The sequence below is a fragment of the Gossypium hirsutum genome, chromosome A11, assembly GCF_007990345.1.
Source record: "Gossypium hirsutum isolate 1008001.06 chromosome A11, Gossypium_hirsutum_v2.1, whole genome shotgun sequence".
Classification (NCBI taxonomy): Eukaryota; Viridiplantae; Streptophyta; class Magnoliopsida; order Malvales; family Malvaceae; genus Gossypium; species Gossypium hirsutum.
This window is the reverse complement of record NC_053434.1, coordinates 5,347,958-5,371,289: the sequence shown is the minus strand read 5'-3', so window position 1 is coordinate 5,371,289 and position 23,332 is coordinate 5,347,958. Positions and strand designations below refer to the sequence as shown.

The window sequence follows — 23,332 nt, the reverse complement described above, 5'->3', positions numbered from 1 at the left end:
CCAAAACAATTGCCATCAAAATATAGTAAAAACCTAACAAACCCAAAAATTATGGGCCCCACTTATTGCGTGTGCTTGTTGGTGCACGTGTGCTGTTCTTTTCTTTCCTTTCGCTTTGTCCTCTCTAACTTAAATTTTGCTTAAATAAATACAAGTTTTATACCTTAAGGTATACTATAAGAGTAAAATAAATAAAATAATATAGAGATATTTAAATAAATATTATTATTAAAGTAATAAAAAATATAAGATTGTAGTTAAAATGACAATTTAATTAATAATTATTATTTAAATATCTCTCAAATATTTCATTTATAAAAATAAATAATTGCTACACATATACATTCTTAATAGACAATTCCAATTGTTTAATTTCAAGAGCGAAATTATAAAAAAAATTTAGAGGTTGAAATTAAATTATAATTTTTATGATAGTAAAAATATAATTTTATAATTTTAATAGTTTATATATTTATAATTTTTAAAAAATTAAATTAAATTTTTATATTTTTAGAGAGGACGAAACTATAAAATTATTTTTATTAATTTAAAAATTTTAAATGATCTAAATAAAATTTTTTTTATTTTAAGACCCTACAGCCCCTTGTTCCATGTTAATATGGAGTGAACGTCGTTAGGCTACATATCAAATACTGGGATCCAATATAAAAATATGGTTAAAGTGTGACACTTGTAACAAAAATGCGAATAGTATTTAATTTAATAATTGTAATTATTAATTTTCATAGTAATTAATAATATAAATATAATCTGTAATTGAGGGGTTTATTTAGATTGGTGTAAAAATTAAATGGTTTTATATTATTTCATAATTTCTTATATGATTAATATTTTAATAATTCAATCGTTGAATTTATCAATTTATCAAATTATAAATATACTTATACTTGTCATGCATGTAAATTTTTGAATTGATCTGGTATTTATATCATATTAATCTAAACTATTGTATATATTAATGCATGCAAAATCACTTAAATTTTACACGATTTAAGTGGATCATTCCCATTTTATAATGGGTAATTATGTTGTCAACTGCTAGTGAAGTAAAAAAGCTCCACAAGCGGGTCTAAGATGATACCAAATATCTTTTTTTAAGGGTTAATATTTGATACACTGATAGTATATCCTTTTTATTCCACAAGTAATTTTAAAAAATTGCCACATCTCTTTTCTTTTTAAATATTTATTTTTTAATATTTTATTATACTCTTATAAGATATTTGTCAATCCCCTAACTCTTCTTGTAGAGTTTAAAAACTCCTCAAGCAATGTATCAAATATTTTTTTCTTTTTAAATTATTTAATTATTATGAAAATTTATTTTTATACACTGGAGTTTTTAATCTCTACAAGTAAGGTTAAGAGATTGACAAATATCTCCTAAGAGTATAATAAAATATTAAATAAATATGTAAACAAACGACATAAAATAATTTTTTAAGATATTTTTGAAATAAAAAATGTACATATTAATATACCAAATATTTATTTTTATTATATTTTAAAAATAAATGAAATCAATTCAAATTCGCGTAAGATAATAATCCTAATTAGTTTTATAAAAATAAATAAATTATTATAATGATTAAATAACAAAAAGAATTCTTATTTTAAAGCTACAATTTATCTTTCATTGACAGCATGCTGATAAACTCATCCAATCATTGTCCTTAAAAGGTTGTAGGAAAATCCTTGAATGACGTGGCAATAAACAAGGGAGAGTACTCGAAGTTTTTACAGACAAAAGAGAATCACAGAGAATTTACGGTAAATTCGGTGATGTGGTAAAGAAAAAAAAATTCTAAAAGTTAACTGTAAAAAAGGTAAAAATGGATTTCACCTTATCTATGTCTCTATTATTATTGACCGAGTTTCATGTTTTTCACAAAAATATGTTATATTATTGGGTTTTTTACAGAAATAATAAAAAAACACTAAAATGGTATGTTGACAAAATTAAGTACTAAAATTGTACATTTTAAGTCGTGGAGGGTGGTGCATAGGCAGCACTACTCTCAAATTCTAACTACTACAATAAAAAAAAACAGTTTAAAAAAATAATAAAAATAATGGTGGAGGTGATGGAGGCAGCACTAATAAAGGGTACGTCAAAGGCGGCACCAGTTATGAATTAAGTATATCTATTAAAATTAAGGGCAAAATGATAATTTGGTTAAAATTCAATATATTTGTTAATACATACTCTATCCGGTTAAATTATGCATTTGAGTGAAATTTGTATTATTTGTAAAGTTTTTTCTCTCCTTTTTACACATGAACGATGTTTACATTAATAGTCAATGAAAGTTGGTAATTTTGTAAAGTTATTTTTAATACTCGGTTTTATAACAAGCAAACACCTGGAATAAGAAAGTCAAAAATTCGCCCTCAACATTTGCACATTTTTGCATTCGTAACTCGAAAAATGTTCTTCAGATGAAGTATGTATTAACATATATACTCATACGTCCTCCGGGTTACGAATGCAAAAATGTGCAAACTTTAAGGGCGAATTTTAGACTTTATTATTCCAGGTGTTTGCTTGTTATAAAACTAAGTATTAAAAACAACTTTACAATATTACCAACTTTCATTGACTATATAATCCACGAGTTTGCATTAAATATTAATGTCGACATCGTTCATGTGTAAAAAGGAGAGAAAGAACTTTACAAAATAATACAAAATTCACTCAAATGCATAATTTATCCGGATGAAGTATGTATTAACAAATATACTTAATTTTAACCACATTATCCTTTTCCCCTTAATTTTAACAGATATACTTAATTCACAACTGGTGTCGCCTTTGACGTACCCTCCACTCGTGCCAGCTCTGCCATCACCTCCACCATTATTTTTATTTTTTTAAACAGTTTTTTTATTGATGTAGTCAGAATTTGAGGGTGGTGCCACCTATGCACCACCCTCCACCACTTGAAATGTTACTTAATTTTGTCAGTATACCATTTTAATGTTTTTCTTTTTTTGTATTATTTCAGTAAAAAACCCTATATAAAAACCCACACAATAAAAATTCAATTTTGTGTCATAATATTAAATGTTGATTTGATTTTTTATAAACATTTAATAAATATATGTTCTGTGTTATTTTTTTTCACCAATATCCTCTCTGTCATAACTAATATTAATGTAAGCGTCCTCTGTATTTGCTGTGTTGGAGTAATAAAAATTTTCACTTCTGTTTTTGCTATTTCCAGATTCGAGACAATGCTGAGTAAATGGGGAAGTAATTAATGGTATTCACGAATTAACCAATTAAATTAAATTAATTTGGTTAACTGGTCAATGGTTAAATTTAGTTTAGTCGAAAGTTAATTAATGATTTTTTAAAATTTTGTTTATCGGTTAATTCGGTTTAAAATTTAATAATTAATCGAAATATTTGTTGTTTTCAAAATTTATGTTGTGTTTGTTAACTTTCGAGATTGATGTAGTGTTTTTAATATCTTATTTATTATTTTCATCTCTATTTAAATTTTTTTGACTATTAAATAAAATAAAATAAACATTAGCAATGTATTTTTTATACGTTTTATACTTATTTTAACAAAAAAAATATAAATATATATATTTCGGTTAATTTAGTTAACCGACTGAATTAATCTAAATATTTCGGTTAAATTAATATATTTGAAAAAAATCGGTATAATTAACAGTTAAAAAATTTTATATTACAAATAATTCAATTAATAATAATTCAATTCGAATATTAGCTGAACTGATTATTTGAACACTCCTAAAAATAATAACTAAAAATTTGCATTAACTTTTTACTTCAACAAAACTTCCTAATCTCTCCATAAAATTAAAATATTTATATATATGTGTATTTTTGAGGCTCACTAAAATTAATTAAATATATTTAATATTCATATTCAATTTATTTAACTAAAGTTTGATTTTGTTTTAACCGTATTTCTATTTCCTTTTAACACGTATTATATGAAAATGACGGTTAACGTAATTATTTTTGTTTTCTTTAAGCATATGTTTGTTTGATTTATAAACTTAAAGAATATTATTAATTTTTTTTTCAAGTTATTTAAAGTAGATTGGATTTAATTATTAAAAAGATATAAAATTTAAGACATTGTCGTCTTGTGTCCGCGTTACGTTTAAAAAGAAGTGGGGGTGGAGGAGGAAAGTGCATGGCAAAGAGCGTGGTTTATGTTGAAGGAAAAGAGAAAGGGGAAAATCACAAAATTCAAAGTGGGAAAAAGGAGAGCTATTACTTATAAAAATAGTAAATAAAAGGGAAAAGAAGAGTAGGATTAACCCTCGTGACCGCCCCATTAAAATTATAAGACATTGGGAATCTCTAATTAATTTAGATTTGAGAGTGATGGATCAATCTTTCATCACACGTATGCTTCAAAAGCTAGAGAGACAAACACTCTATTTTTTTCATTTTATTATATTACACCATATAACAATATAAATTATGTTTCTCTATTTATACTCTCTGTATTTAAATTACACACCTATTTTTAATTTTTTCTTTTTTTAATTATAAAAAAATTATGATGAATAAAATTTAAGGATAATTTATAATGTGGATATTAAATATTTATTTATTTATTTTTAAAAATAATTATTTTAATACGAATAACTAAATCAATTATTCATTTTATTGAAAGTTTTATTATTATATTTATAGATTAGTATTTGGGACACTTGTAATATACTTTTTATCTTATAATCAATTTTAAAAAATTTTCGTGTGCATATTTTTAATATTTTATTATATTCGTATACAATATTTGTCAATTTTGATATTTCTTATAGAATCTAAAAAATTTACTCATAATGTACCAAATATTATTCTTATATTTATAAATACAATATATATATTTCTAAGTAACTATAATGTAAAGTTCAGGCATTGTTTAAAAACCCATTGAAAATAAAATCGCTCAAACTATTTCGAGCATATATAATAATTCAAACTAAAAGATAAATAATAGAGTTTTCCCTGAAAAAAGTTGAAAATAATTAGATAAGGAAATTTAAATTTTTAAAATTTTTTATTTATCAAACAATTTAATTAAATTCTATACTTAAATTTTAAGTAATATACCAAATATTTTTTATAACTTAAATTATGTACTTAATTTTTTAATATTTAATTTTTTAATCGTTAATTTTCCTCTCTCAATCAACACTTGAATTAATAAGAAAAAAAAATCAAATTCTAATATCACAAAAAAAAATTATAAATATCCGACCCTCACCATTTTTAATTATGGATTAAAGATAAAAGATTGATCCCATCCCCCTAATCTCATGCACTTGGTCACCTATCTAGAGAGACAAACATATTATTTTTTAATCATTATTTTAATTTATAAAAAAACTTTTTTTATTAGATTAAGTGAAGAATTTTTTATTGATTAAATAATTACTTAATTTATTAAATAAATCAGCTTGTTGAAGAAAGAGAGTGGAGTATCACATGGCATGTGAGCAACAGCAAATACCCTTCTTAACCATGCTTTGACTCTCGCTGTCTATTTCTTTCTTTCAATGACCCAATGCCAAAAACTTAAAAAAAAAAAAAGAAAAAAAAAAGAAGAAGAAGAAAGAAATCCATAATTTTGTTTCTCCCATTAAAAACCAGAGCGCAAAGCTCCATCCTTTTTCTTTCTTCTCTCTAATGGAGGTGCTCAAACCCTAAACACCTTCTTCCTTTGTCCCCTCTTAATCTCTTCCTTATATGAGAACAAAAAAAAAATCAAAATTTTCCACAAAAAATGAGACCTTTCTTTGCCTTAGGGACTTACTTTTGCCCCCTTACTCTTAGCTTCATCGCCACCTTTCTCGTCTATGTTGAAGCTGTTGGTGTTTCTTCTTCTTATTATAACAGTAAAGATTCTCAGTTATTGCTCAACTTTAAAGCTAGTTTGGCTGACCCATCTCTTCTTCAAAACTGGGTTCCTAACCGAGACCCTTGTAGTTTCGATGGTATCAAATGCCAAGACTCCAAAGTTTCATCGATTCAACTCAGTTATATCCCTTTAAGCACTGATTTTCACTTCGTTGCTGCTTTCCTTTTAGCCCTTGAGAATTTGGAATCCATTTCTTTGTTCAAAGCCAACATCTCCGGCAACATTTCTTTCCCTTCTGGATCCAAGTGTAGCTCCTCGTTGAACACCTTGGATCTATCTCAAAACACCTTGTCTGGTCCGCTTTCGACTGTTTCCAGCTTTGCTTCTTGCTCGAACTTGAAGGTTCTGAATTTATCAAGCAATAGTCTCGAGCTTGCAGGTAATGAATCCAGGGGTTTGCAGCTAAGTTTGCAAGTCCTCGATATGTCTTTCAACAAGATTTCCGGTGGGAACGTGGTTCCTTGGATTCTCTACGGTGGTTGCAGCGAGTTAAAGGTCTTGGCTTTGAAAGGAAACAAGATTACCGGCGAAATCGATGTCTCGAATTGCAAGGAATTGGAGTTTTTGGATCTTTCATCCAACAATTTCTCGACGGGGATTCCTTCAGTCGGAGACTGCTCGGCTTTGGAACATCTTGATATCTCCGGCAACAAGTTTTCAGGCGATATAGGCCGTGCGATTTCTTCATGTGTCAACATTAATTTCTTGAACCTATCGAGCAACCAGTTTTCGGGTCAGTTTCCTACTTTGCCAGCTTCCAATTTGCAGCGTCTTTATTTAGCTGAAAATGACTTCCAAGGAGAGATTCCTCAGTATCTCACTCAAGCTTGTTCTTATCTCGTTGAGCTGGATCTTTCTTTTAATAATCTATCTGGTCAGATTCTCAGTGGCTTTGCTTCTTGCACTTCTTTGGAATCATTCGATGTATCAAGCAACAATTTCACTGGTAATCTACCTATTGGAATATTCCAAAATATGAGTTCCTTGAAGGAGCTTGGTCTAGCTTTCAATCATTTCTCTGGTCCATTGCCTGAATCTTTATCAACTCTTTCAAACCTGGAGGCTTTGGATCTCAGTTCAAACAACTTTTCAGGGCAAATTCCGGATTCTTTATGTGAAAATCCCACAAGCAGGTTACAAGTTCTGTATTTACAGGACAATATCTTATCTGGGTCGATTCCAGCTAGTCTCAGCAACTGTTCTCAGCTCGTTTCACTCCATTTGAGTGTCAATTATCTCACTGGAACCATTCCTTCAAGCTTGGGTTCTCTATCAAAGCTTAAGGATTTGAAGCTTTGGTTGAATCAGCTCCATGGAGGGATCCCTCAAGAGTTGAGTAAAATCCAGACACTCGAGACTTTGATTCTTGACTTCAATGAACTGACTGGGACTATACCTTCTGGTTTAAGCAACTGTACCAAGTTGAATTGGGTCTCGTTGTCGAACAACCGATTGACGGGCGAGATTCCGGCTTGGTTCGGCAAGTTTTCGAGTCTTGCGATTCTCAAGCTCAGCAATAACTCTTTCTATGGAAGAATCCCACCAGAACTCGGAGATTGTAAAAGTTTGATATGGTTGGACCTTAATACCAATAACTTAAATGGGACTATCCCTAATGTGCTTTTCAAACAATCTGGTAAGATTGCTGTTAATTTCATTGCTGGGAAGAGGTATATGTATATCAAGAATGATGGAAGCAGAGAGTGCCATGGGTCTGGAAATTTACTTGAATTTGCCGGAATTCGATCGGAAGATTTGGATCGAATTTCGGATAGGAACCCCTGCAACTTTACAAGAGTTTACGGCGGTCACACACAGCCTACCTTTAACAACAATGGCTCCATGATTTTCCTTGATCTTTCATACAATTTGTTGTCCGGGACTATTCCAAAGGAGGTCGGCTCAATGTCTAATCTGTTTATTTTGAATTTAGGCCACAACAATTTATCTGGAGCCATCCCTCAAGAGATTGGCAACTTAAAGGGTCTTGGCATTCTTGATCTTTCATACAACCGGCTTGAAGGGTCAATTCCACAATCGATGACTGGCATTTCCATGCTTAGTGAGATTAATCTGTCAAATAACCTTTTATCTGGTATGATTCCTGATGAAGGTCAGCTGGAAACATTTCCGGCTAATAATTTCTTAAACAATTCAGGTCTCTGTGGTGTACCTCTTCAACCCTGCGAAAAAGATCCGGCAGCTAGTTTGAATGCCGAGCATCGAAAGTCGAACCGCAGGCAAGCTTCTCTTGCAGGGAGTGTTGCAATGGGATTGTTGTTCTCTCTGTTCTGCATCTTCTGTTTGATTGTAGCCATTGTGGAAACGAAGAAAAGAAGCAAGAAAGATTCTGATCTCGATGTTTACCTTGATGGTCTTACGCATTCTGAAACTGCAAATACAAGTTGGAAGCTAACCAGTGCACGTGAAGCATTGAGCATAAACCTCGCTGCATTTGAGAAGCCCCTATGGAGGCTCACGTTTGCCGATCTTCTTGAAGCCACTAATGGCTTCCATAATGACAGCCTTGTCGGTTCCGGTGGTTTCGGTGATGTATACAAGGCACAACTGAAAGACGGGAGTGTTGTTGCGATCAAGAAACTAATACATATTAGTGGCCAAGGTGACCGAGAATTCACAGCGGAGATGGAAACCATAGGGAAAATCAAGCACCGTAACCTTGTTCCGCTCTTGGGGTACTGTAAAGTTGGCGAAGAACGTCTTCTGGTTTACGAGTACATGAGGTACGGAAGCTTAGAAGACGTTTTACATAATCAAAAGAGAACCGGGATCAAACTGCAATGGGCTGCAAGGAGAAAGATCGCCATTGGAGCTGCAAGAGGACTTGCGTTTCTTCACCATAACTGCATTCCTCATATAATTCATAGAGATATGAAATCGAGCAATGTCCTGCTCGACGAGAACTTGGAGGCTAGGGTCTCGGATTTCGGGATGGCAAGGCTTATGAGTGCTATGGATACGCATTTAAGTGTCAGTACATTAGCCGGTACCCCTGGCTACGTTCCCCCTGAATACTACCATAGTTTTCGATGTTCCACCAAAGGTGATGTTTACAGTTACGGTGTAGTTTTGCTCGAGTTGCTAACAGGGAAAAGGCCTACGGGTTCCACCGATTTCGGGGATAACAATCTTGTTGGGTGGGTGAAACAGCATGCTAAACTTCGAGAAACCGCCATCTTTGATCCCGAGCTCATCAACGAGGACCCAAGCCTTGAGATGGAGCTTTCACAACACTTAAAAATAGCCTCAGCTTGCTTGGATGATCGACCATCGAAACGACCAACGATGATTCGAGTAATGGCAATGTTCAAGGAAATACAAGCAGGGTCTGGACTCGACTCACAATCAACAATCGGCACCGACGATGGCTGTTTTAATGCCGTCGAAATGGTAGACATGACCATTAAAGAAGTCCCTGAAGGTATGTAGTAGGCAGTAGATAAATCAAGTTGAACCAAATTTTCACATGAGATTCTTTTAAGATATGAAGAATGAAGCTCCCAAAAAAAAAAAAGGCTGTAAAATTGCCCCCCATGTATCTTTACCATTTGATGTATGTATGCAAAAGGAAAAAAACAGGCTGTTTTAGCTTGTTATAAATGTGTAAATATACAGTTCCAGTTGTTATGCTGTTTTATTCCCCATTTTTTTTGCTTATAGAAAAACTTTGTTTTATTAATTAGTTTTAAGTGGATCATTTAAAAGCGAGTATACTTGAAACGCATTATCCTCCTATTTAAGAGTTTTAAGAGTTGAAGGAGTAAATATGAATAATTTTAAGCTTTGTATAAAAAAACAGATATGATAAAAAATTTATAATAAGATTAATTTTTAAAAAAACTTTGCTCTCTTATTTTTTCGGTTTTGGAATTTAAAATTATAAAAGAATAATTGTCTATTTATATATTTATGTTGTGTTCCATTAATTTTGCACTTGGCTATTGAAAGTACATAAAATTTTTACTTTTTTAACTAATAAAAGAATTAATCACACCTTTTTAATTAGGAAAAAGACAATTTACTCATTTTGCTTGATTCTTTTAAAGTGGAAATTGGCCTCCTATTCTAACTTGATTGTTTTGTTCTAAAATACCCATTTTCACATAGAACATGTGGGATAAATTCCAGTAGAATTCAAGGTTTTACCAAATTCCAAGGTTCTTCCTCGTTTTCCAGATATAAATTTGAGTATTATTTGTCAATTTTCCCCCTTTTCATGCACTGCACGTGCTCTTGCATTTGGGTGCTTTTTTAGTTATTATGTTGATGAAGGTAGATTTTAGAACTAGTATAATTAATAATTGTAAAACTTGTTATATAAAATTAATAATTAAGTGTAATTAATAAGATAAATTTTAGTGGGTTAAACACTAAATTTAATATTAAATAAATATAAAGTAAAATTAATATAAAATTAAAAGGTTAAAAGTTTTCACTTTCTATTAATCAAAATCCTAAAAGGAATAATTTTTATGTATTGTAAAATCAACATAGAGGTCACTTTAATAAATAAAAAAAGTTAAAAGCCTCAATTTCAATAATTACAAATGAAATTTATATATTTTTACCTTGACTAAATTAGCATTCTGATAGTAGAATCTGTTTTTTTTACACAAAAATATTTAGAATTATCCATAACCCCCTCCAACTCATAAATAAGAGAATAATAAGCTTCAGCACAATCGAACTCGCATCCTATTACATTGATAACAATGTCCATAGTAATAGAGTTAAGATTTAGTCGGCACAAAAAAATATTTTTTATAATAAAACATAATATTATGAGATTTTTTTTGTCTTTTTATATTTTATATAAACCTTAAATATTATCATAGGATCAAATATTAGTTTGTTGTTTGTTTTTCTAAACATATCAATTCAATAAATGATAGAACAATTTACAATAAATAAAGGAAGGTTCAAAAAAGACCTGAACATGATGGAATTTTTTTAATCAACAGATAAAACTGAAAAGAGGCATTGAATCTTTAATAGTTCAAATCAAAGAGAATAAATTGGTTGGGCAGATATTGTGCATGAAATTTGGAGTTTTGATCATTTGATTGAATTTTTTTATTTTTATTTTTTGTATTTATGAAACTGACTTGTATATATATATAAAGGTGGTCACACTTTTTGCTGAAAATAGGGTGAAAAGTGCTCATAAATCTGTTAATCCTGCTTTTTTTTAATAAAAAAATAGAAAATAGAAAATAGAAAAGTTAAGTGAAGGAATGTAGGAAAAGATGCCAGCGACCTAGGAAGAATTGGAGCAATTTGATGAATCTACTAATAATATATTTTTAAGGTACTGTCTTGAATGCAACCTTGTTAGAATACTTCTTTTTTATGTGATATTTGTATTTAAAAATATTTAATGTGGTATTTTTATTGTTACTTCCTATGTCAATTAACCCATCACCCAAGCTTAATTATGGTTATCAAAGATGGAGTATCAACATTACTTTATAAAAAAAAAATTTATGGTATTAAATTTAAATTTTATTATGTATTAATCTTTAGATCTTATAATTTTATATAAATATATATTAAAAATTCCTATTGATAACATATTTTATTTTATAAAAACTATAGTTTTAATCATTTACCGGTTGAATTAGAGTGATATCAAATTAATTAGGTATTTAAAAAATAGTATAAATTATATTCGGTTATTACTTGCTACCTACTTCAATTAATAACCAAATAGTACCTCTTTAGAAGGCAAGGTAATGTCAAATCAATAGTAGAGTTAGAAAAAAAATTTTGAGGTGGTTATTAAATTGTATATTTTTACTATTGTAAAAATAAAATTTTATCATTTTAATAATTTATATTTTTAATACTTTTTAAAAAATTAAATTATTTTTTTATTATTTTAAGAGTTAAAATATAATTTTATCATTATTAATTAAAAATTTTATAATTTATAGATGGGGATTGGGGACCTACTAACTCCCTTAAGTCTGCAAATGCGTCAAATAATGTTGGAGTATTTTTTGATGTGTGATAATTTTTCACAAAATGATAATGATAGCTGTATACGATATAGTTAAAATATATATTTCTTATTAAAATAGTAATTGAAATGATATAGACTTTGAATTATAAAAATTCCCCTGAATAAAGCTTGATTTGAACTGACCAAACCTAACGGATGGTAATTAACACTTGCATGGTTCTAAATTAATCAAAAGGAGGAGCCTTGAAGGTCGAATTTTATAAAATATATAAGTTTGGTTTAACGAGTTGTTAAGCGTAGTTTAATATCTCAATTTAAGTTTAATTATTAATAAATATTTTTACAAATGTAATAATTGATTAAACTTCCACTCAACTCCTTAAAAAATACATTAGTTAGCATTATTAATTAAATCAAAAGTAAGCGGATAAGTTAGGGGCAGGAGAAAGGCAAGTGGGGCAGAAATAAATAAATGAAAATAGCTGAGCCAACTCTTTTCTCTCTCAGCCAAGCAAAAAGCAAAGTCAGTGGGGGGGTGGATCTGATGTGCCCACGTGCGCTTACAGGAGGTGGTCCCCCACGCCACCCCGTGCCGTGCCCACTCGGACAGCGACGATGACGCCACTCTCTTAACCAAAGCGACGGCGCCGATTTCATCTTTTTGTCCAATAAACAACCCCGTTTCCCTTCCCACGCCATTTTTCTTTTTCCTTTTTTGACTCGCTCGATTTACCCGCCAATATCAGATTTTTAGTTAATTTACTTCATCTAGTTTAGTTTTTTTTTCTCCAAAAATAAGGATTTTTTTTTTCGTTTTGTTTTTTTTATGATGCCACTTTAAATTACTTACTTTCATAGCATTTGTGAAGTTTTTACATTTTAAATTTTGAAATAAATTTTTAATATAGGAAGTAATAACTTGGGATAAGGAAAGGGTGAAGTATGGAGAGTGTATAAAGTTGTACACGGACATTTTTATTTATTTATATAATTTTATATAATTTAAGTCATTAAAAAATTATATATTAATAAAGTTAATAAAAAATTATATTTTAACATCTGTAGGTATACCAATATTTCTTTTAAAAATAATTATTCTTTGGAAGAAAAGGTAATAATAATTTATTTTTTATTAACTCCAAAAATATCGAATAATTAAACTTGTTACATAAAAATTTATTTATTCCGAAGTCCCATTTTTTTTCTTTTTATAAACTCACAATACTATTTCTACATTCAAACATAAGAACATATATTTCATGATTATTTTAATTTCACCATAATAATAATTAATCTTTAAGTTATCTTTAATCTCACAAAATGTACAGGAAACAGCTATAGGAAAACATTGAAAGAAAGAGCACAGTGATGATATAAGCCTTCACCTTCCTTGTTCCCACGAGTTTGTTGTCAGTTGTTAGAATATAATAACATGGCATAATAAAGAAATAAATACTCATAAAACTAGGGCAAAAATCCTTGAAATTTGGATTTGAAAGTGCGCATCACGTGGTAAGGAGTTAAGATAGCGAGATAGGACGCATCTTTTCATAATTTTATCTTAATTTATTAATAACCACACTTGTTTCTTTTAAAAATAATTAATTAATATCTATATTCTCTCTTCTTCTTTTTTACAAAAATAAAATAATTCCATCGTATTCTTTTAACTTCTGTAACGGTACCCACAAAAGAAAAGCAACTTATAACAATGTCACTTAATGGCAAGGAAAAATATAAATCTTTTTATTGATAAATTTGTCCAAGCTAATAAAAAATATCCACATAATTTTGCCATCATAAAAAGCTAATTATTAAGGATGCGGTTTATCTACCTCAAAGACGGATCGATGTTTGTTTTCATACAACCAACCAAATCATAACAATAAAGAGCCGAGATTTCATCCCAAAAACTTGAGAATAATAAACACAAACAAAAACAACAATTTAAGTTGATCAGATCTGACGGTTGGGCACTTTCAAATCACCGGTTTCACTTTTTCATTATTATTAATTATCATATTATTGTAGCAAAATGAAAAAGAAAGGTTTTAAGCACTCGTTGAACAGTTATACTTGTTCACCCTCAAACTGGAACCACCAAAGGCGAATTTCGAGTTTCAGATGAAGTTCCGGATGTCCAATGACTTCACATCAGGCATTGCCTCATCCTTGAATTCCTCCCTGACAAAAGATAAAATAAAAAATTGCATCAATTTTTATCGCAACAAAGATTTAAAAAGGGTTAAATCTCTCTATTTGGGGTCTAAATTTTTTTATCCAAGTTAATACTAAACTTGACAATTGTTCCCACATTGAGACTTGGACTTGGCACCTTTTCTCATATTGGGGCTTGAACTTTTTTTATTCAAGTTAGACCTTGAACTTGACAATTATTCCCACATTGAGGCCTGAAATTTAAGGTTTTCAAGGACTAATTTGGATAAAAAAAAAGTTGAAGAGTCTCAATGTGAGAACAGCTGTCAAGTTCAAAGTCTAGCTTAGACAAAAAAAAAAAAGTTCAGGCCTCAATGTGGGAAAAGTTGCCAAGTTTAAATCTCAAAATGTGATTTAACTCATTTAAGAACATTTCATATATAAATGTCCTGAGTACAAACTATATTACCCAGACACTTACAGTTTTCCTAAAACCCTCATGTTTGACAATTATGTTAAGACATTTCTACATAAATTTGACGTTATGATCTTCGAAATATGTACAGAGAGCTTAAAAGGCAAAAGAAAAATGAATATGCAAGTGTCAAACATATAGCAATATCTGACACTCTGAGCCCGAGTAACATGCATACCAATAAAACGTTCATCCAACATTTTACTGCAAATTCCAGGCAGATAATGATTTGGTTGTATAAACAGTGTAGATGTATGATTTGATAAATATCATCTCTCTTGGTTATACAAACTATAATAGTATAATGTTTCTCCCAAATTAACAGTTCAAAAGTTTCACCCAATAGTATGACTAAAGAAGGCCATTTTTATGATCTATGGTCCAAGCAACTAAACCGATTTCATCCAACTGAAATGTCCCAGCAGCCACGCCCAAGAACTAGAGGTGTCAATGAAACACTTGATATCGCAAGCTATTTGAGTTTGACTCGAAAAAAATTCAACTTAGATTCAGTTGTTCAAAACCCAAGCTTGAGCAGCTCAAGCTATTTAGTGAGCCAAATTCGAGTATCTTAATAATATGTTCGATAATCAAACTTTCCTTTTTTACATCACATATTTTAAGATATTGATATTAAAATACTATCTTACCCTAAATATATGAACTAACTTAAAACCTAAACCCGAACCTTTTCCACCTCTCTCAATGGTTTCAACTTGGTATTTTGCTTTTTCTCTATGTATTTTGTCTGTGTGTGTATGTTTTAGTATGCTTGGATCGTTTTTCTGGCTAATTCTTAGGTACACAAGAACTTTTAACATACCGCTTCTTTTGTGTTTCCATTGCTTCAAGAGCATCCTTCTTCAGCTCCTCCAATTGCGCCTTGGCAATTTTTAGCTCCAGTTGTTCTTCATACTTGGGCAGGTCTTCCTTCCGGATCCCAAGCCTAGTGAACAGTTGCAAAAGAAGACACAAACATAACTCTCCACTTCAATTTAGGAACAGAAGCAAAGCCTAAATTTAAAACTCCTCCAAAACTCATAAGCAAATAATAAAACGCAGCTCTCCGCTTTAATTTAGGGATAGAAGCAAATTTGGAGCTCAACAACTCAAAATCACATGTTACAGCAGCCATTATGTAAAAGCGGGCAGAATGTGAAACATGCTTTGCAAAAATGGCTAAAAAAATTCATTATTTTCTGGAACGAGGCCATTTGCTGGAATTGCACAAAGAATCTAGCTCATTCCGAGTCCAATAATATAATTTGCATGCTTTTCTATTTTCAGAAATGCCTAGACAATTGTTAAAGGAACATATCTGGCTATCGAAAAGAATGCTTACTTCTTATTGATCTTATCAAACTCAGCAGTAAGAAGAGCCATTGATTTCTTGTCATCCCTCATAAGAGGCTTCTTGATTTCTTTTTCAACTTTATCCAACGCACCCATCATCATAGCCTCAGCACCAAGTTCATCAGTGAGTCCTCTCCTTCAGAAGGTTGAAAAAAGATATGAATAAAATAAAAGATTAATCATAAAAAGATAATATGGAAATAGTCAGAAGCAGATCTTACAATCAAAACACAAGTTCAACTCAACTCTAATAGGAATTTTCCATGCAAAACAAGACTCCAATATTTTCATTCAGTGAAAGCTACATACTTCCCGGAAAGAGGAAAATCTGAAACAAACAGGGACAGCAAAGACATGCTACCATGGCAGAAGGAGACAAATTTAAGGCTTCGTTTTGTTTCACAGAAACTGCTTCCTATAAACAATTTCTGGAAAAGCTGCTATTGCCTGTTGTTTAAATGATGTGGTATAAAACATATTCCATTATATGGTTTCTTTTTTTCTGGAAAATCAGCATCACTATAAGAACTATTAAAATAATGTCATTACTATTGTCCAAAATAATAATAATGATAAATAATAATTTTGCAACATTTAAATATACATGCATAAATATCATAAATATAAAAGAATGCAAAACAGTCAGAAAGTAATAATTTACTAATTTTATTTATTTTTTTTGGCAAAAAGGACGTGCATTTGAATTCCCTTGCTGAGATAGTTTTGGCATTTGAAATTTTGAATTCCCATGACATTTTGCTTTGGAAAAATTGGTCAATGTTTCCATTGACTCTGAGTTTATTTTCTGTGAAACAAATGAGCCCTAAACTACCAAATATGGTATTCTACAATATTAAGGATTTACAAACGATACACAACTAACTGAGAAATAGGGATTAACATACTTGGATCTTATTTCCTTCAGTGTCAATAAATATGTTCGGACATCTGGAATGCCCTGAGTTCGTGTTTCGATGGTGTATTTAATCCGTTGAGACTCTGAAAACAAGCCAGCCCTGCAGGATACAGATATTAGACAAACAAATTATAAAGCAGTGAAATGCATGCCATATTTAAAGCACTATTTCAGGACAGCATAAGGTGAGAAATGGAATAATACAACAAGAGTAATAAAAGACAGTTTACGACCTCAGATTTAAATAAGATCTCTTATGGTTACTGTTTAAAATGAAGTGATATTGAGCAAATTTGTTATAACAACTTCAAGAAATTGGTCCTTATAAACAACTAAACATTTTAACTACAAATTAACCAAGCTGAGAATCAGCTACTTTAATGAAAAAGAAGCTAACCGCCTAAACCCCTTGCATGTACAGGTTTAAGAACACCAAAATCTGAGTCCAATAAGATTGGCTCAATAAGGCTTCTCAAATCAGTTTTCATAGCAATTAACTAAATATGGTCTCATTCTATTATCTTCTGGTTAGCTTCAATTAAAAGAGAAGAAACAATGGGGAAGGCATGATTCAACAATTGTAAATAATAGAAAAGGAGAGCAGTTACAATTTATAAAGTCCTCCTTCCCATAAAACATTATCCACCAGATCTCAAGCAAACATGTAAGAGCTGCGTAATTACAGAGTTTGAGAAATGTTAAATTTTGATTTTATTTCTAAAACTATTTTTTACAATCAAACATGACAACAGCATTCAGTTTAATCTCTTAAATGTTGACTTAAGTAATTTATTCTCATATTTTCCTCATTACCGGCACTTTTATGAGAGAAATACAGTTTTGGCCTTTGGCTTGGACCTGGGTTGGCTGATTGGGAGAGGGGGCATTGGCAAATATTAAGCACTCCTTGTACAGCAGTGATGAAATGCCCTTTTTTCGCACAATGCGGTGAAGTGCTATTGTATTGTAAAGGTTCAGGGATGGGAGCAAAGAAGCACTCTCAATCCCCGTTTCTACTTTCTAGTTTCTACCTTGTTGCTTCCCAAAGTTCTAGCGATTAGCAAATATTATCTAATCTAAACTAAATAAAAACAGTTGTGCAAATGCTCAAAGGAAAAGAGTGGTAGAACAAGTCAACCACGAAAGAGAGAAAAAACTTACTTTTCTCTAGCAGTCTTCATAACATTTGCATACTGAGAGACAGCAGCTGGGTCATCTGGGTCAATGGTGATTTTCTCCTTCCTAAATATTCCCAATGCTGTCTCGAATTTGTTCTTAACCTCCACAAAGATATTTTTCAATATCTCTTTTTTATCGAAGCAAAAAACAAATTCATCAGTAAACCACACACAAGAACAAGAATAAGTAACAGATAACATGAGCTCAACATGAAAAAGACACTTCATCCTGCTACATTCACATATGCATCAAAGCATCAAACCTCTAGGTTATAGAAAATGAAACCACATCAACAATGCACCAAGGCCCAAGCATAAAACAGGTAGTCCACAGAAACATAATGATTAGGTTCCGGGAGAAAACAGCAGAAAATCAATAAAATTAAGTCTCAAAACGAGTAACATAAAAATTAGAATTCTTGGAAATCATGGGGTTAGATAAACCTCTAGTTTCTAATTCTATTGATTAAAAAAAGGGGATAAATCTCCTAATTACACAAGAGCTTTAATCCAATGTGTAATATAACAAGTTAACTTTGATTTGGTGCAATTATGCATGTCAAACTTTAATTTTTATTCAATCTTATGCATGGAACTTTGGTTTTGATATTATTATACATTAAAAAATAATAATTCCAATTAATTCATGTTGGGTAAATTTAATTATAAGTGTATGCAATAAGTAAACATAAAACAGTTTCATGTTCGAAATAGTGAGTGATCTGTGAAATTAAAATTTAATTTAAATTTACATTTCTATGTATTAAATTGAACAAAATCAAAGTTCACCTATCACGTTGCACAATATTCAGGTATAGATTTGAGATTTATCCTTAAAAATAATAAAGTAGTTGTAAATCTATTTCACAACTTATTTATGCTAAGTTACAAATAAAGCTTTAATCCTATATTCCTATTCCTAGATTAAAACTTATAATCCTAACCATCCATCCATATCTCCAACAATCAATAAATAAGAGTGAAACAATAAAATATCATAATAGCAGCTCCTGCATTACACAGGCATATATATAATACAAGCCGGGAGAAGCATGTAGTGGGGATCCAAATTAAGGTCAAAAGCAAAGCAAGCATCTTCATATACACTTACCATCTCCTTTTAAACCAGGGGGAGAAGCCTCTTTAGAGTAAAACCGGACAGGAATGGCAACCTCCTGCCGCAGAACAGCTTGATTACCATAAAGCTGTACAAATTACCCAAATATTAATTTCTAAAAGATGCAATATCTCAGCCAAACATCAAAGACAAAAAAAACATATTATACCGCGGATTAGTAAAATTAATAACATAAAATAAAAATAATAAAAATAATGTATGCTAGATTCTGTAATATTTTTTCTTTCAGCTGTAGTGGGCTTGTGGCTGAAATCGTGCTTAATATTTATCATTTTTTTCGGAAAAAAAAATATAGGAACTTTTATTCCAACATTTTCTCATAAAATATTAGATGAAATCCCATAATATAAAACGGCAATTTAACACAAATGACTTCCAATTTTTAGCTAAATCTGTAAGTATAATCTAAACATCAAATTTCCATTTCGCATAACAGATCCACAAATGAAATAAACGAAACCCGAATAATCTGAAAAACGAGAAACGAACCTTTTGAATCATAAAGATTGAAATGAAAAAAAAAAGTAAAATAAAGGTTCGAATTTAAAGCAGAAATTTTAAAGAAATCATAAATGGAGATCTGGAGTGAAGACGAAAGACCTGGCGAGATTTGTAGAGGAGACGAGTAGAAAACGCCATGAGAGAGCTCAATCAAACTTCTATTTGGGAGTAGGGTTTCTAGTATTTGTTTTGGAAATCCGCTTGCAGTCTGATATGCTGATGGAGTCGCGAGCTGCTTTGTGTTCGATTTTCACCGTTGGATTTACTTTCACCTCTTGCTTGGTATCAGATAATAATTTTGGCGGATTTTATTAAATAGGTTTTTTTTTTCATTTTTACATTGTTTGTATTTTTTAAAATACATTTCCTACAAATAGTAATTTATGCGATTCAAAATTTTTAAATTTTGATTCAATACAGTTATAATAAGTATCAACAATCAAATAATTAGAAAAAAATTTATTAGAATAAAAGAAATAAGTAAAAAAGCAGAGCATGAAATTTGTTCAAAAATATCTTAGTGTTTAGTGATTTTTACTAATAACCAGACAAACATTGATATTTATACTAATATGTATTTACCATTCGCCATTTTCATTCATTCGTTGTAATTGTTCTTATTTACACTTTATGTAAAGTTGTGTTGAGCTAATGGAGGGGTCAATCGGATATATAATTAGGTTTTAAATCATTTGTATTTAAGTTTCGATTTTTCGTCTATTAATCACCAATTATTTAGGCATGGAGTCAATCCACTAAAAGTATCATGATTGATCTTCCCCGTTATATATCATTACGAAAGTAATATAAATTTATGTTTTTGTCTATTAACCTTATCATTTTTGTGTTACCCTTACAACATATCATTGACCTTATAACATATCATTGATCCATTTAGGTTAAGATATGTTCACCTATTTTGATATTATTTAAGCTTATGGTGACCATTGCATTTTCCACAATAAAAAACATTACTGTTAAAAAATAGTAAGAATAATCATTCATCCCAAACGAATAACTCATGTCCACGTTTTTTTTTCATAATTCACGCAATACCAGTGAAAGGGTATCATTGATTCTTTAACCGAGTTATAATTTCGCTTACTGTAAGTGAAAGTGAAATCATGATATATATAAGTAATATACCTAACATATCAGTTTTCGGCTCTAACACCAATGGAACTCAACCTTTCAATATATCAAAGCATATAAATTAAGTACACATGTTCAGCCACTTATTTTGGATTAAGGTAAATCACACCATGAACGTCACAAGTGAATAAATCTATAAACAGGTCTGGTATAAATTATACTTAGGTCTTATCGGATGTATTATCAATCTAGACAATCATGCTTATGTTTCTATTTTTTCGGAGTCAACTACTCTTATACTTAAGACAACGTATCTTCCCATTTGGACTTAATAAACACAAGAATAGTCTCATCAATCAACTACTCATTTTGATCATTTGTATAACGACTCGAAAGCCAGTGATGTTGAAAACGGTTGTTTCAGAACCCTATTTTTTGATGATCGAGTCCGTAAATATTATTAATTAATATTTACGAGAAAACTATAATACTATATTGAATTTTAGTCTGTCGAATTTGTTAACTGGATAGTTAGTTATGGTACAAGTGTATTAACCCCAAAGTCGATGATTTTGGAAAATAAGGTATCAGGATCTCGTTTTCGTAAACTAAGGCAGTAAATATTTTTATTAAATAATTACAAATTTATTATATAGGTGAATTGAATTTTGGATAGATAATTATACCGAACTAGTGACTAATTAAGGTATAAAGACTAAATTGTAAAAATGTTAAAAATTAATAGTTATGGATTTGTAATTAAGTGGAAGACCAATTAAGTAATTGTAATTTTTATTTGTGAAATTTAGATCATAATTTAAATAAATAAATAATTTTAAGTTTAATTAATTAATTACTCTTAATTAATTTAATTGTACGTATATAAGTAAAATTTAAAAGTTATCATCCATTATTTTCTTTTCTTCTTTAACCTAGCAACCATTTTTTTTTAGTTTCAAGCTTTTGGTTATTGGTAAGTTATTGTAATTAAGTTATTTTTCTTGTAATTTTTATATTTTTGGGATCGTGGGAGCTTGATTTAGCTAGTTCATGTATTAATTTGTAAAATTGTTAAATTTTCTAAAAGTAACCATTGATGATTTCTTGATGAAATTGGTGTTAATTTGTTATATTTTAAGCTTAGATATGAAAAATGATTAACTTGTAGAGTTTAATTGCTAGTATTTGAACATATGGATAAAGTGCATAAATTTCAAAATAAGTAATTCTATAATTATTGACAATAGAGGGTTGTAAAAGGATGAAATTGAGATTGATTACGAATTCAAAGCTCAAATTTGAAAGATGTAATTTAGGTTTTAGAGACTAAATTGAACAAAATGTAAAACTTTACTAGACGTTTGAATAATAAAAATGAACTGACATATGCTTATGATATGATGATATAAGATATTCAGAATTGATAAATTGAATTGAATTATTGAATAGATTGAAAATTGGACCAAATCCAATATAATTGAGGAAATGACAAAATTCGTTGATTAGTCCTTAGAGAGTTTTTTGTTAATGTTTTGGCTAGGTAATTTCATATGGTATGATTGTATATAAATTATTATATATATTTAAATCATGAATTCGTGTATGTTTAATAGTAATTTGAATTGTTTGTAATTTGGTACAAAATGTGAGATATGGACTAAATTGTAAAAAAATGATAAATTAACAGATAAATTGAATACAATGAGTTACAAATATTAATGAATTAATAGTTGATGGTGACTGATTAAATCACAATGGTCTGAATTTGACTGATTATCGAGATAGAAGATTAAATTTAATAGAATTGAAATTGTGTAATTCAATTAAATTAAGGAATTGACCTTGAATTGGTTTGAACTATGACATGATATGTGACAAACTGATGATTTGATATATGAATTAAGTTGTTTAAATGCTAATTGAACAATATGACGATTGAATAAAAGGTTACCCTATTAACTGTTTAGGTAGAGTTGAATATAATTGGCATGCCATAAGATAGGTCGAGTACAAGTTACTTCGACTATGAGCCGATGAGTGCTGGACACATTTATACTTCGGTTATACCGATGAGGCACTAGGTGCCAAACACAATGATGAGTGCAGGGCGCAAACTATTTTAGCATAGTCTGATAAAGCACTAGTGCCAAACTGGTATGATTGGTTAGATCCATGTATCCGTTCGAATTCAAATCAGGTTAATAAGGGTACAAAATGAAAATTGGATAAATGATATTTGAATTGGGTTGATATTATGATATTATGATTTGTATACATATTGTGATATACGAATATCGATGGCATATGAAAAATCATACGAACCAGTTATACAAGCCTGAATGGCCAATATGGAAATGTGATGAATCAATGAATTCAATTGAGAATTCAAATAATGAAATGAAACAGTGATTGACATCAAATTGAAATTGAATTTATAGTTGATAAATAGATGGAATGATATGATATTATGAGAATGATGTTCATATGGTTAAATGTTGAATTGGTTTCGAGATGTAACACCCCCTAACCCCAAACCGTCGCCAGAATGAAGTTATGAAGCATTACCGGACATATCAGACAACTTACGAATAATTTACAATTAATAT

The 23,332-nt window shown here is 30.1% G+C and overlaps 2 protein-coding genes across 2 annotated transcripts; one reads left to right on the top strand and one right to left on the bottom strand.

Moving 5' to 3' along the window:
* The first annotated feature begins 5,555 nt into the window (after positions 1-5,555).
* On the top strand, positions 5,556-9,591 carry LOC107899559 (protein BRASSINOSTEROID INSENSITIVE 1). Its single transcript, XM_016825316.2, has one exon. The coding sequence runs from the start codon at positions 5,799-5,801 to the stop codon at positions 9,381-9,383; it is 3,585 nt and encodes a 1,194-aa protein (XP_016680805.2). The 5' UTR covers positions 5,556-5,798; the 3' UTR covers positions 9,384-9,591.
* Positions 9,592-13,815: 4,224 nt separating this feature from the next.
* Positions 13,816-19,958, bottom strand: LOC107899569 (probable ATP synthase 24 kDa subunit, mitochondrial). Its single transcript, XM_016825326.2, has 7 exons — positions 19,734-19,958; positions 19,107-19,200; positions 17,979-18,123; positions 16,807-16,917; positions 15,891-16,037; positions 15,372-15,494; positions 13,816-14,100 (listed from the first exon to the last, which is right to left on the bottom strand). Exons 1-7 carry the CDS (start codon positions 19,770-19,772, stop codon positions 14,037-14,039), a joined length of 723 nt encoding a protein of 240 aa, XP_016680815.2. The 5' UTR covers positions 19,773-19,958; the 3' UTR covers positions 13,816-14,036.
* Positions 19,959-23,332: the final 3,374 nt, after the last annotated feature.

Bases quoted from the DNA above. Each gene is read 5' to 3' on its own strand.
- LOC107899569 (XM_016825326.2), bottom strand. From the start codon at position 19,772: ATGGCGTTTTCTACTCGTCTCCTCTACAAATCTCGCCAG. The intron at 18,124-19,106 runs GTAAGTGTATAT...TCGATAAAAAAG, and splicing joins CCCTGGTTTAAAAGGAGATG to AGATATTGAAAAATATCTTT. The intron at 16,918-17,978 runs GTAAGTTTTTTC...TGTATCCTGCAG, and splicing joins ATGAAGACTGCTAGAGAAAA to GGCTGGCTTGTTTTCAGAGT.
- LOC107899559 (XM_016825316.2), top strand. From the start codon at position 5,799: ATGAGACCTTTCTTTGCCTTAGGGACTTACTTTTGCCCCCTTACTCTT.